Source organism: Musca autumnalis, unplaced genomic scaffold, assembly GCF_047663935.1.
Source record: "Musca autumnalis isolate F117 unplaced genomic scaffold, ASM4766393v1 scaffold_5, whole genome shotgun sequence".
NCBI classification, from domain to species: Eukaryota; Metazoa; Arthropoda; class Insecta; order Diptera; family Muscidae; genus Musca; species Musca autumnalis.
In genome coordinates, this window is record NW_027412088.1 from 144,751,827 (window position 1) to 144,766,671 (window position 14,845).

The following is a 14,845-nucleotide window of genomic DNA, read 5'->3' on the forward strand; positions in this document are numbered from 1 at the left end:
TGTGTATTCATGTTATGAGCAGTCCATTTCAATGGGATTAGACAAACGGCTAGTTAAACGAAAACACAAACATTACTCCCCGAAAAATGCCATTGCATTCTAGAACACATTCGCTGATTTATTGTGTAGGCTTTACAACACATGAATGTATGTATATTTTTTTATAGGATATACTTTAATGTAAATATGTATGTATGTGTATGTATTGTATATATTTTATGTATATTTTGTTAACAAAAATCACCTAATAAATTACAAAAAAGGTGTAATAATTTTCATATACAAAAAAAAAAAAAAACTGAATAATGACAAAACTTAAATCTTTTCGAGAGATAATCAAAAGGATGGGTATTTTTTAATAGCATTATGAAAACGTCAACAATCATACATGATGACATACACACATGTAAGTGTTGTTACATTAATTTTACCAATAAGTTTTTTTTGAGGGCAATGCAAAATAAAGTTTGAAAAAAAACTCTTGATATTAACTACTACACATACATTATTATACTTATACCAAAATTACTTTTTCTTTTCTTTGTTAAAAAATAAAGAGAAATTAACTTATAAACTATTTAATTTGTTGATCAAAATAAACTTCGTCAATATGAAAGAAGGGTATTATATAAAAAATTATAATATAAAACAAAAATTGAAAAAAAAAGATCTCTTTTGTTTTGATTATTTTTTAAACGACAACAGAATAAAAAACACACACATTTAAATTTGTGAGCGTAAACGCGGTCTTGGCAGGTCACCAAATACCGCCTCACCGTGAACACTTTTAGCTAAAGCTTTAATGCTGGCCGCAATATCGACATTATTGTCCAGTTCCTGTAAATTAAAAGAAAAATAAATGAATTTATAAAATGGAACATATCCAAATACAACATTTTAACTTACATCATCTTCCGAGTCTAAAGCTATATAGCTACGACCTTTTGTTAGTGGAGAATTTGCAATTTCAATTGGTAAACTCTTGGCAAAATTACTCATATCTCTTGCACTGCTTGCATTATTGCGTCTTTGTGGAGTGGCCATTGATATTGGCATAGAACTATCTAAATCCAATGCATCTAAAAGTAAACAAACAAAAAATTCTTATCAATCAATAAAACTGATATATAAACAAACCAGCTACTAAGGGCAAGTAATAACAATGTACAACAAAATCGAAATTTTTTTAAAATTACAAGAAACCCCCCACAGATTATGAAAGAGGACCGAAAAAAAGAAGACACGTGTATCGGCGTTTTGAAAGTTTACGTCGGGAAGTAACCTACATAGGCGTGGCAAGTTCCGTCCATTTCTATAGGTTTTGAAATATTCGACATTACTAACAACAATGCGTGGTATCTTTTTATGAAAAAATTAACCCTCTCCTCGGCACTCTGAAAAATGGATCGGGAGTGGGAAAATAAACTGAGTAAAATTATGGTGCTTTACAACGCGATTTGGAACAAGATTTATTTTTGGAAAATGTTGATGTTGCACGTGTAATTTGGAACGTGATTTACAACGAGATTTGGAACAAGATTTATTTTTGGAAAATGTTGTTGTTGCGAGCGTGATTTACAACGAGATTTGGAACGCGATTTGGAACACGATTTGGAACAAGATTTGGAACACGATTCGGAATAAGATTTATTTTTGGAAAATGTTGATGTTGCACGTGTAATTTGGAACGTGATTTACAACGAGATTTGGAACGCGATTTGGAACAAGATTTATTTTTGGAAAATGTTGTTGTTGCACGTGTAATTTGGAACGCGATTTGGGACAAGATTTATTTTTGGAAAATGTTGTTGTTGCACGTGTAATTTGGAATGTGATTTACAACGAGATTTGGAACAAGATTTATTTTTGGAATATGTTGTTGTTGCACGTGTAATTTGGAACGTGATTTACGAGATTTGGAACGCTATTTGGAACAAGATTTATTTTTGGAAAATGTTGTTGTTGCACGTGTAATTTCGAAAGTGATTTACAACGAGATTTGAAACAAGATTTATTTTTGGAAAATGTTGTTGTTGCACGTGTAATTTGGAACGTGATTTACAATGAGATTTGGAACGCGAGGTTTGGAACAAGATTTATTTTTGGAAAATTTTGCTGCACGTGTAATTTCGAACGCGATTTGGAACAAGATTTATTTTTGTAGCTGTAGCTCTTCCGGTGATCATCGAGGACGATATTCGCACTATCGGCTACCAGAGCCTCAGCGACCGCATCAGTGTGAATATCTCTCAAACCTGCCAGATAAGAGCGTTTATCTACAGGTCCTTTGTAAAATGTCTGAACCTCCTTTTCCAGATTACGATAATGCTCTCTGAATCGCCTGGGGGCAGCTGTACCTGCTACATGTGCACAAAACTTAACGATAGGAAAGAACAGATTGCAATGAAGTCAAAGTGGCTGAACTAACTGAGAAATCATTACATTTTCCTTCGCTCAACATTTCCAGGTTATCGAGTCAAGGAAATTTTGGTTTCAAGCCCACGAATCTCGTCAAAATTGTTATCACTGGTGGAGATAAAATTGGTATAGGGTAACCTGGCTAAAGGTATTGGATAAACCCGGCCAAAGGAATGGGTTAATCCCGACTAAGGCTACAAATCTCAGGCTGCTCTCAACGGGATTCAGCATTAGCAACCCCAGGACATCATGGCTCATTTTCAAGTACATAGAATGGCTTCCGGGCTTTGGGAGACAGGAGCATATGTGAAACGCTAAGTCATCTAATCTTGATGGTAGAGGGAAACAGCCGTATGGGTACCTTATCAAAATTCTCAATCCTATCTGCCGTGTCATCCCAACAATCAGACTGTGATGGAAGATACATGACCCCGACACATTCGTAAGTACTTTATGTGCTATCTTAAAGACATCCGTAAATTTTCCAAGAAGAACACTTGGATTAAAAGTCACTCTCCTCTGGACGATTCGGCAATATGTATAGATGGGTCCAAGGTGGAGGAAGGCACTAGCACCAGCGTTTACTGCGAGAACCCTTACACTTATTTAAGCTTAACGATGGATGCAGCGTCTTTCAGACAAAGATGCTTGCTATTAGGAAAGCAGCAGAATTGGTGAAAGGGCTTCAAAGCAAGCTTACCGGTGACTATATACATATGTATGTCGATAGTCAAGCGGCCGATAAGGCTCTCAATCCCGGACCATTAATTCTTGAGCTATCCTTGATTGCAGGAAAGCTCTGCACGATATACGCAATATCGTAAAACATTGTTGGGTTCCAGGGGCCTAATTACGGTTTTCGATTCGATCGAGTATTTGCTCGTGAATGAAAGTCCATATTTACATTCGCCAATTTTCCTTGCGGCAATTGTCAGTTTGTCTGTGAGAGACGATTGGTCTGTTCCAGTACTGCAAGAATCTACTATTTTTTACTATTTTTCCAGATAACATAAAGGAAAAAAAAACTAGTAAAAACTAGTAGCTTCTTGCAGGTTCTGGAACAGAGCAGATGTTGAGAGACAAAGTGTTACAATTGCCGCAAGGAAATTTGACTAATATAAATATGGACAAAGTATCGAACTATGAAATCCTATGCGTTCTTCGAGAAACATTAAGAAGTTAGATGGAAAAAAATGTGTTTATTTTAAAGCAAAAACAAAACAAAAATAATAAATATTTGTTAAATTCGTTGAACAATACTTTGGGTAATAATTTCGGAATAAAGTTGTGCCCGAAAAATTTACGGAATGATTTATTTTTGTAAAACTTTTTGATATTGTTGTAACAGATGCTAATGCATCTAATGCGTGTTTATACTAGCCATCAATGTCGTATGAGCTGTCACTTATTTTATCTATACACATACTTTAAGTTTGTCAAAGTCCATACCATAGATCTGGTAGATCTGATAGCAATGTCAAAAAGAAACATAAAAATTCACTTTTCTTTTTTTATTTCACAGCTTTAATTGTGTTTTTTCAGCGTACCCTTTTTACTTCTGTTTTTGTTAATTTTTTTCTTTATTCTTCCAATATTCTACGAAAAATCAGTTCTACCATTTTTTACCCGAAGAATTTTACCTGTAGCCTGTGGTAGAAGAGAAAGGCACATCTGCTCACTCTCCTCTCCCTCTCTCTTAAAAATTGCATACAGTTCTATCACTGGGAACGCTTTGCAGGTTAAAAATGGTAATAAATGGTAAAAATTGTAAAAATGGTAACCTCAGGTAAGTAAAGGAACACAACTACTATGTGTGCAACATTCACAGGTAGCAAATTTGACATCTCATACAACATTGATAGATAAATGTACAGTTGGTGGTGCGAATAGGTTTTCATAGTTCGACCTCTTCATTCACGAGCAAATACTCGATCGAATCAGAAACCTTAATTAGTAATATAATGGGAAACATATAAACTTATGAACTAGCTCGAGGTGACTCTAAATCGACCTACCAGTTTATGTAACTATCCGACCAACAATGTGCTAATACAACGGCAAACTTCGTGAGGTCTACCTCGACAAAGAACATCGCAGATGGCTGTTGGAACCTGGATGCAGAATGTCTAAAGCAATCTGTCATGTGATCTCACAACGTTAAACGACTTCCCCTCTCATACTCGATAAGTTAGTAACAAGCACTACGGAGTTTATTACTGGTTACTGTAGGGTTAGATCTCCGAACATTGAGTCATGATTCTGTAATATATCCTAATAACTTTGTATTGCACCGTCTTAAAACAAAAGTTTATCCTAATTAACCCCATAGATAATCTTTATAAGCATTTCTTCGATTATGCAAGATCTTTATAATGATCTACAACTTACCTTCGGCTTCCTCAGCACCATCACTTTCATCCAAATCACTCATATGATTTTCCATCTGTTGTGCAAGGCTATAATTTAAGGTGCGTTGTTGATAGCTATTATAAACTGGCAGTATTTGTTGTGGCACATTCTGACGTAGTGGGGAAGGCGGGTTTTGTAAAAATAACGTTGGATGAGCTGTATTTGTGGTGGTTGCTGAATCAACACCTTCCAATTCAAATAGACAATCATCGGCAGTTTCCACAGTTGGTGTGGGAAATTGCTGTTGAAAAGATTGTTGGCCTATAAATGAAGTATTATGTTGCTGTTGTTGTTGGCGGAATGTGGGACTATTGCCCACACTCATGGGTGTTGCTTCAGGTGTTGCGGGAGGTGTATCAAAGTTAGACATTTTTCGTTGAGAAACAGTATTGTTGCTGCTGCTGTTGCCAACCACGGTTGTGGTTGATGAAGTTGTTGCTGCCGAGGAGGAAGGAACTGTTGAGCCTATATTTGCACTAATCTCTGCAATTGTTGACCGACCACTTTTTGTTGTTGGTGTTGTTATTATGGCACTTGTGGGTAAAGTCGAAGCACTTTCTTTGTTCAATTGGAATATATTCGTTGGTGGTTGTGTAGCAGTGGGTGTTGTTGGTGCAGTACTATTCAAATCTCGGCGACTTGATATGGTATTACGTCTACGTGAACTACCATAGGGTAAGCTGCCAGTACCACCATTGCTGGTAATCTCCAAACTGGGAGGTTGACGATCTAACCATTCATTGGCTTGTTGCTCGGGTATACATTGTATAAGTGAGACTAACATTTGATATTCCTGTTCGGATTTTTCACGGAAACTTTTCAACAAAGCAAATTGTTGTTCCGTATAGCGTTGTATACGCTCATCTGTTTCGGCAATTTCTCGCTGTAAACGTTGTTGCAAATTGGCATGTATTTGTCGCAGACGTAATTGCTTCGAGTCCAAATGATTCGAGAGGCTGCTACCGGTAACAAATGATGTTGACAGGGAACCAATCGTTAGATTGTTTGTTTGACTTTGACTATTCGAAGGAACTTCAGATTTTGTATGATCCATTATTAGTAAACCAAATGTATCGGAAAATGATTTATCAGCACGTTTCTGTGACAGCTCTTCATTGTTGGTTAGTAAACCACAATTAATGAGATATACGGGGGTATATTGTTGTTGTTGTTGGGAAGAAGCATCAGCGATGCGTTTAGCACACAGCACAACATTACAATTGCTACAGATGCTAAGCTGCCATGTTTGAGTTGCACTCTCTGTCTCGGATACTTCCAATGTAAGGCTATAAATTAAATCCCTTTGGCTAATCGAATTGATGGTTAAATCCGAAACTGGACCAATAGCCTGAAAAGGAAAGAAAAATTATATTAAAACAATTGAAATAATCGCTAGAGGGGTTGTAAGAATATTTTCAATCAGCGTAATGAATTGTGGAAGGAATATTCGGGAAAGTCTGGAAAAAAACATCGACTATCGACGATTAAATGATGCACACGATAACTCGCAAAGGGAGTAACCGAATTTGTATAAATTTCGCAACATTTCTCTCAGGCATAGACTATGGACTATATCGGTCCACTATTTCAGGTATCTCCCATATAAAATTTCAAATTTCTTGGCAAAAGTGCAGTTTATGGGCATGTATCCAAACGTTTTCATTTCTTTACGGCAGAATGTACTCGAGGCGGTACATTTTTTTTTTGGGGTATGTCCATACTTCCGGAAATAAGGACACACCATCAAAAAAAATGCTGCCGCGACCTACTAAAATTTTTGATGAGCACTATAACTTACGAATTTAGTATCCCTTGGCCACATTCGCGTAGGATATCGAGTAATTGCGACGTATCAGCCACTTGACTCCCCCCGCACCATTCTTCCTCCTTGAGCTAACTCCGTTCTTCCCCGAGACTCGGCGGAACCAGATTTTGCTTTGATCTGTTTACCAAATTTCGGCAAATTCGAAGCTCCAGAAAACTTCCAACTCCCGTTTCCCGCAACAGCTTTAGCGGCAGTCGCGGTGCAGCTGTCACACTACACCATTTTCACATGTAATTCGAATAATTTCAGTTGTATTTCGAAACATTACACTTGTAATTTGAGAATTCCAATTGAATTTCGAATTATTTCATTTGTAATTTGAGAATTTCATTTGAAATTCGAATTATTTGATTTGTAATTTGAGAATTCCATTTGAAATTCGTATCCTTTCAATTGTAATTTGAATTTTTTCATTTGTAATTCGAATTTTTCCTTTTGTAATTTGAATTTTTTTCAAACCAGATAACAGAGTATTAGTGATACTTCTTCTATAAGACAGTTGATCTATAGTTCCCTAATTATGCTTTGAATCTGCCAAGCATTATGAACCCCCATATCCACACAGTGTGCTACGATTGGGGAAATACAATTTTCTGATCAGAACGATCCACTCTATCCATTTCGAGCATTCCCAATACGCAGATAAATGTATCCACCATGAAAAATTACTTTAAGTAAGCATTTCAGGTATATATTAAGAATCCTCTATGGAAAATTTGTCAACATTTATGTACCGTGAAAAAGTGGCCCCATATTCACTCCTTTTGAAGATATCACTAAATAATTATTTAATAACTCAACAATAGTAGCCAGCATAGTAACATGAATTCTGTGTGTACTACATATACATAAGTCATTGGGCATATCTGGGTTAAGGCTCCTGCAATATCTTAACAGGGATCTATGGAAGAGAAGTGAAAAAGAGAGAGGTGCAATCTCATGGACACCAAACAGCCGGTGTCTTTGAATTATAAGTCTAGAACACCGTCAGAAAAGGTGCACGATTGTTTCAGTCTCTTCAACAACTTCACAAAGCCTGCAGTTCTTAAAGTTCTTGGCCTACCACTTACTTGCAATAGATTCAATACTATGCTATGACTTCTAAAATAATTCTGATCTCTGATTTGCGAAGTAAAACAAGGGACGAAGTTCTACACCTTGAGACTGCCGGCCAGATTGAGTTCGATACCTTGTATCTAGATCTATCTTCAGATTTTTACAGTTTCTCTGAGGTTATTGAGTTTGTCGAGAAATAAGCAAAGTGATGGCTTGACACAGTCCTCTATCTGATGGTCAGAGAACTTTCTACAGTATAGTGGCCTGTTTGTCTAAGTCGATTTGAATTCAAATTTATTCGAATTACTAACAAACTCCCTTTGTTGTAGGAAATGTTTGATTGAAAATAAAATCAATTCAAATATTTTTCAAAATACAGTAGTGCGAATCTGTAATTAATTTTTTGAGTTACCGACAAAAATCGGTAACTTTTAATCGCCAAATTATGAATGAAAATTTCAAATAAAAGTTGGCAACACTGTTGCTATCCGTAGAACTTTACAACTTTTTATTGGTCGCTAACTTACCGAATAATATCGTTAATTACCGAATTTATAAGCATTTAAGTCAAGGCAAATTTATAGAAGGCAATGCATATTTATACAAGGTAGAAGTGACAATCAGCTGTATTCTTACTTTTTTTGTAAATATAGTTTTCAAAATGTAATAGGGTCTACTCATGAAATTTGAAACTTCGAAATTTGCAAACATAAAATTTTTCTTTTCACCGTAAACGTGTAATAACAATGACCTACGACCGTTCTGTATGCTTCATATTTACATTTTGATTCAAATTTGTTCTATTTTAGAAGATTTTCAAAACGTATTTATGTTTTTCCTGAACAAATTTTTGGAACGACCCTATTATTCAATATTTATCTTTGACAATTAATTTTCAATAACAACAATGTTGTTTTTGTAAATTTGTTAGTTGTTGTAATTCATGCATTTACCTTATATGAATATGCCTTGATAGAAGGTATATGCATGAATTACAACAATTAACAAATTTACAAAAACAACATTGTTGTTATTGAAATTTAATTGTCAAAGAAAAAAATTGAATAATAGGGTCGTTACAAAAAATATTTAGGAAAAACATAAATACATTTTGAAAATCCTCTAAAATAGAACAAATTTGAATCAAAATGTAAATATAAAGCATTCAGAACCCTCGTAGGTAATTTTTATTACACGTTTAGGATGAAAAACAATATTTTATGGTAGCAAATTTCGAAGTTTCAAATTTCATGAGTAGACCCTATCACATTTTGAAAACTAAATTTACAAAAAAAGTAAGAATACAACTGATTGTCACTTCTACCTTGTATAAATATGCCTTGATTTTAGTTTTACCGATTTTTATCGGTAACTCAATAAATGAGTTACATAATTCTACTACGGAAGTTTGGTAGTAGTTCGAACGAATTTGTGTTCGAATCGTTTTAGATAAAGGCAATTAGATTTAATGGTGAATGACCCTAATGTTTAGAGCAGCCTGGCTATCTACGCATACTGTGACTATCCTTATTGGTGCGCCCCTCAGTGTTCCTTTTCCATCTTAACCGATGGTCAACGACCACACCGAGGTAATTCGCTTCCGTAGAGAGATTTAAGCTGACCTACCCCTAGTTCCTAGGCTGTAAAATTCCTTGAGTATCCATTTCACTACTAGTTCCTCCCTGTGTGGAGATTGACATCCTTAAAAAATGTTCTCCAATATTTGAGTGGATAGTCTGACTTCCTGCATTCTATCAATGGTATCCTCAGCACAACGATTAATAATGATAAGATCTACCAACCTTATCTTAGTAAATATGCCATTGATAGCATATTAAAAGATATACACATAAACTGAGCAATAAAATAAATTGCTCGGTTATAGTGTAGAAAATTGTTATTATTTTCGATTTAAATAGAAACTTTTTGTAAACAAATACGTATGGGAAAAAAAATTTAAAAAAATTTAACTAAATTAATTGTAAATAATATATACCTACATATGTAGGTACATGTTTGAATATGAAAACAATAAAATAAATTTCTCGATGAAAATTGTCTAAATGATTTTTTTTTTACAAAAGAGAAAATTGAATAGACTAGACATTTCAAACTTCATTAAAGCCACATTTGTTTTTTTTTTTTTGTCTCGAATGCAAATTTAAACAAAACTTTATTGTTATCTATATATTCATAGCGGAATAACAGTCATTGTTCGTTTTCTATCCCACATTTGTCTGCTAAATTTTATTTTTACAAGACAAGGGCTTACACAGTTTTCTATATGTAAAACTACACCCCATTTAAAAAAATAGTTTATGGATGAAAACAAAAGAACAAAACTAAATGCAACAACAAATTATTGTGTAAAAAAACAGAAAAACAATGAGACGACAAGCGATCAAATAAGCAAATGTTCAGTAAATATATATGTATAAACAAATATATACACAAATGCGAGAATCGCTTTGAGAACGAGCGAAAAAATGAAAATAAAACGTAAACAAGAGTTTACTCCTATATAGCAGCAGACATCCATATGTCGCTACATTCGCCCATACATACATATAGGGGTCTGTCTATATGTAGGTATTTACCAATAGAAAATATATGTTTGTACAAAGAATTGGATTCACAACCATCCACACATCACTAGTCAAACGACCGACCGACCAACAAAAACAGTAATGAATTAATAATATCAACAACAATGATGGCGAAAAACTAAAAACATGAGATTAATAATTAAAATTAAGCACGTTTCTTTATTATTAATATGTATAAATTCTAGTCCGTGTTTATATGCAAACATACATGTGTTTTTTTTTGTAGATATAAACATTTTTCAGATGCTTGTACCCCAGTTCCCCACAATTCATTACAGACTCACTGAGTGAAGAGGAGAGAATATTTTAATGTTGATTGTTCTCCCAAAGCTATGAAACATTTTCAGGGAATTTATTATGGTACTTTTGATCGCATCTGGTGATACGTCGTAGAGTAGAAGGAGGGTTGCACAAAATATGTATGTCGACCGTATCTAATGTCGGTAAGATGATAGGGATTTTATATATTGCTTACAGATCCATCGAGTACCAAACATGGCCGGAATGCTTTCCTTAAACTCGACGACTGGTTGGACAAAAATATATATGTACATCAGTAGAACCGAAAAGGCGATCATGTCGAAAAGGCGATCACTGCTTTTGTTATTGTTGTAGCAGCGTAGAAACCTTCGTGAAGTACAGGTTTGATCTGGGTTGGCTTCCGCTGGTCGAAACACTATGGTCAAACACAGGTCAATCCGGTACGAAAGAACCCGCTGCCGTGGGATTGACTGGCTTTCTGGGCTAGCAAAGCTGCACAGGAGGTCAATGGTTTGACCACCTGAGAAGCAATCGTCTTCTTTTGCGAAGGCTGGGGGCCTTCGGGCATAAATCGGGTTTACGTGAGATCTTCCGAAATGTTTACCGCAGATATGTCTCAATGTTCTGAATATATATTTTATCTATGGGAAGTCCATACTTTCGAAGGCCGAAACCCGACTTGTTCCGACCGAACCAACTCGACTTTTTTAAGCTATGGAGTTTCCTAGTGCCGATTATTCCTCCGCTTCACCTTTTGGGTTCGAGTCGGTCTTTGAGCCAGACCCCATCGCCAAATGTTCTCTTTTATGGATGTCATTATCTTCTGGGTTTGGATTCGGCTTTGGAGCTTTGGACAGTAGGTTTCGTCAATTCTACGTTTTACTTGTCGCCGCAGCCTCCTTGGAAGGAATATCTTGTCCACCTGAGGTCCACGTCGGGGTACAGGTTGGTAAGTTCTCTCGATTTCCCCCATGTAACTCAGCATGCTTTTGATGAAGAATACTCCTTCTCAGGACGGATCACGCCCCTTGAATTTTGCTTTGTATCTTTGATTTCTTTGGCAGATCTGCCCTTACTATTCATTGGCCAGTGTTGGAGTCTCCTTGGATTCCCCATCATCGGTCAATAATCCTTTGGCAACCTGCTTTGAAATTTCTTACCTGCATGTGCCGATATAGGGCCCGCTGTAACTGGGCTTGATGGCAGTTGAGAATCTGAGTCCATACTCTCTTCAGCAGCATGTTGAGGAGATCCCCACTTTGTCGCTTCAAGTTATCTTCAATAGTTTTTAGAATCCGGAGTAGGTCGTACCAATCTTGGCTACATCGTTGTCTTTTGAGATCGCCGGTTTATGATCACTCCTTTGTGCAATTGTAACAGATACAGCTGTAGGTGTCAATACATCCACACCTAAAAGCCGGTTCACAATTGACTTCGACAACACATGGCTTGTGGTCTCACCAACTTTTGCCGCGGGACTGGCCCGTATAGCTTTTATTTTTTCCTCATCGTATATATTTATTTCTGGGAAACTAACGCCATCTATTTTTGGTCCACGGAAGATGCAAAAAGTTCAGAGGAGCAGACATCTGTTAAATGTTATTCTCCGTTAGATGCCATTTCTCTAACCCAGCAATTTGAGGGTCCAAGACCTCCCCAAGGTTGAAGAGGCATGTTAGAACAAGACTTTCGGAGACAGTTCTCATTCAGCATGTCTCAAAAATCTCCCTCCCATTTCCTACCCAGAAAGAAGCGCGAGATTTTATTCTCCCTTGGATAAAAAGTGCGAAATTATAAAGCCAATTTAGGTAAAATAGAAACGGCTTAACTCTAGTTTAGTAAAAACTCTCCGTTTTTTTTTTTTTTTGAATTTTTTTCCAGATGTATATATTGTTGCGCTGATCACGGGAATGTATATGTATAATTTTCTTTGGGGACGGACACGGTTACCCGGCTCTACTGAACCGATTACAAAATGGGTATCATTGGAAAGCTTATGGAAATATCTATCCAACAAGAGGTCATATGATAGGGTCAATTTCAAGTGGTCAGGTGATATAACCCAAAAACTGATTTTTGGACCCGGATTTTTCTATAAAACCCTCAAAAAGTCGAAAACGGGCCCATTATGGGGTCCCATTTAATGTAAGCCAGATTGTAGCTCACACTTTAACCTTTCCAAAATTGTGCTATAGGTTGTAATACCTTCCTTGGATCCAGAGAAATGGCTCTTAGAATCTGACAACCCGGTTTCTCTAAGTGGCTATTTATAGAAAAAATTATAATTTAAAAGAACATTTTGTTCCCTTTTCGAGATTTGCACCTATCCATTGGAGAAAGTCCTAAATCCCCGGCCGAAGGCCGGCTATTTAAAGAAAAATTTATAATTTAAAAGAACATTTTGTTCCCGTTCCCGAGATTTGCCTGTCCATAGGAAAAATTATAATTCCCGAGATTTGCAGATGTCCATAGGAAAAAGTCTTAAATCACGGCCGAGGGCCGTCTATTTAGAGAAAAATATCTAATTTAAAAGAAAATTTTGTCCCCATTCCCGACATTTGCACCTGTCCATAGGAGAAAGTCTTAAATCCCGGCCGAAGGCCTGCTATTTAGAGAAAAATATCTAATTTGCCAAAATTTTAGACTAGGGCCATTGTGGAAATTTGAGGCCCATATCTCAGGAAGTATACATTTCCGCAGCAAAAGCAATACATCATTGGAATCGGAATAAAAAGCACTATCTGTGGTAATTTTTTCATAAATTTCTGCGATGTTTTGCCAAAGTTATAGGTTACGGCCTTTGTGGATCTTTGGAGGCCCATAACTCGGGATGTATAGATTTCCGTAACAAAAGCAATACATGGTTGGAATCGGGATAAAAAGCAGTATCTGTGGTTTTTTCATAATTTTCTGCGGTTGGTCGGTAAAGGAAAGGAGTTCCTATTTTTGTGTTCAGGACGACGAGACCTACATTATTAAGTCTGAATTTTAAAAATAAACACACGGCTTAAACTACTCCACCTACAATAATCGATAAACTAAGCCACATAAAAACATTAATTTCATATTGTTGTTTAATTACCTGTTTAAAAAAATCCATGCATTGTGAATAGAAAATGAAATTTCGTGGAAACTTCTGAAGAAAGGCTTGTCGGAAAGCATCTGTCAATGAAAATGAAGGAGGAGCTCCTTGCTGTTGATTATTGGCAGTGGATGCTATAAAATTTAAACATTTGCAAGACAACATCTCAACGAGAAACTGTGCGAGGGGCGAGTAAGGCAAAATAAAAAACAAACACTGGACACTCTCTTCTCACGTACACCACTAAATCACAACAACAATACAACAATGATAGTCTCTTCTTTTGTAGATATTTATTTATTCTTTTTTATATATTGTTGTTTTTTTTTCTTCTTCTTTATACGTATGTATATTATGTAGTATATTATTTATTATGGCCACTTAATATTATTTTTATTTCTTTTGTATGAAGATTTACTTATTTACTTGAATTTTCTCTTGTGCGTTGTTTTTCTATTTGTTCTTTGTTTTTCTTCTTTGCTCCTCTTCTTTTATTCTTCGGGTTCTATATATTCTGTTCTAAGAAAAATTGCGTAAAAAACTTGTTTGCACTATTTATAAATTTCGAACAAGATAAAATTATTTTATTTATTCACACAAAATATTCTTTTAACGGGAGAATTTTAATTTTTTTATATTTAATCTCCTCACGTTTTTTGCGTTTCTTGATTCTGTTTTCTGAGTAGGGTTAGGTAGACGATTTTTAATTTTGAATAGTCAAAAATCGAAGTCGACTTTTGTTTATAGAGAAAATGTGAAAGTCGACTTTTTATGTTCGGCACAACTTGCAGATCCCTAACTGTGCAACCCCCTGGATTTATTAAAGCTTTGCATGGTTTAAGGGCTGTTTACACCATCTATCAATGTCATATGAGCTGCCATTTCTTTCACCCATTCGACATTCTCTATGTTTGTCAAAATTGACGTCATCCATACAACTTTCAATTTGTGCGTTCATACCTGCAAGTGTTATTTTCGTATGACATAACCTAAAAATATAAAAACAGCTGTTTTTGTCATTATTTACATTTATTGTTGAGATGCAATTTTGCGCAAATTTTAATTTTGGTTGAAGGAAACTGAATTGGTAGAATTGGTGTTTGGAGTTATAGAGGCATTCATGTTTTTGCCACCAAACAATCATTTCAAAGACTGCTTCTTTCGACCAATCGATCTGAAAATAACATT

At 35.7% G+C, this 14,845-nt stretch overlaps 2 protein-coding genes across 2 annotated transcripts in view; both read right to left on the reverse strand.

Moving 5' to 3' along the window:
* The window catches only part of Orc6 (Origin recognition complex subunit 6), a 213,059-nt gene that overhangs the window by 50,308 nt on the left and 147,906 nt on the right, over positions 1-14,845 (reverse strand). The window lies entirely within an intron of this gene.
* On the reverse strand, positions 98-14,389 carry PRAS40 (Proline-rich Akt substrate 40 kDa). The gene is made up of 4 exons (XM_073990239.1): positions 13,658-14,389; positions 4,807-6,175; positions 907-1,079; positions 98-837 (listed from the first exon to the last, which is right to left on the reverse strand). The coding sequence occupies exons 1-4, from the start codon at positions 13,820-13,822 to the stop codon at positions 724-726; spliced, it is 1,821 nt and encodes a 606-aa protein (XP_073846340.1). The 5' UTR covers positions 13,823-14,389; the 3' UTR covers positions 98-723.

What these genes read in the sequence shown, in the direction of transcription:
- PRAS40 (XM_073990239.1), bottom strand. Translation starts at nt 13,822, where the DNA reads ATGTTGTCTTGCAAATGTTTAAATTTTATAGCATCCACTGCCAATAAT. An exon ending in GCATGGATTTTTTTAAACAG is followed by an intron (nt 6,176 to 13,657) that starts GTAATTAAACAA and finishes TTTCCTTTTCAG; the next exon opens with GCTATTGGTCCAGTTTCGGA. An exon ending in TGGTGCTGAGGAAGCCGAAG is followed by an intron (nt 1,080 to 4,806) that starts GTAAGTTGTAGA and finishes GTTTACTTTTAG; the next exon opens with ATGCATTGGATTTAGATAGT.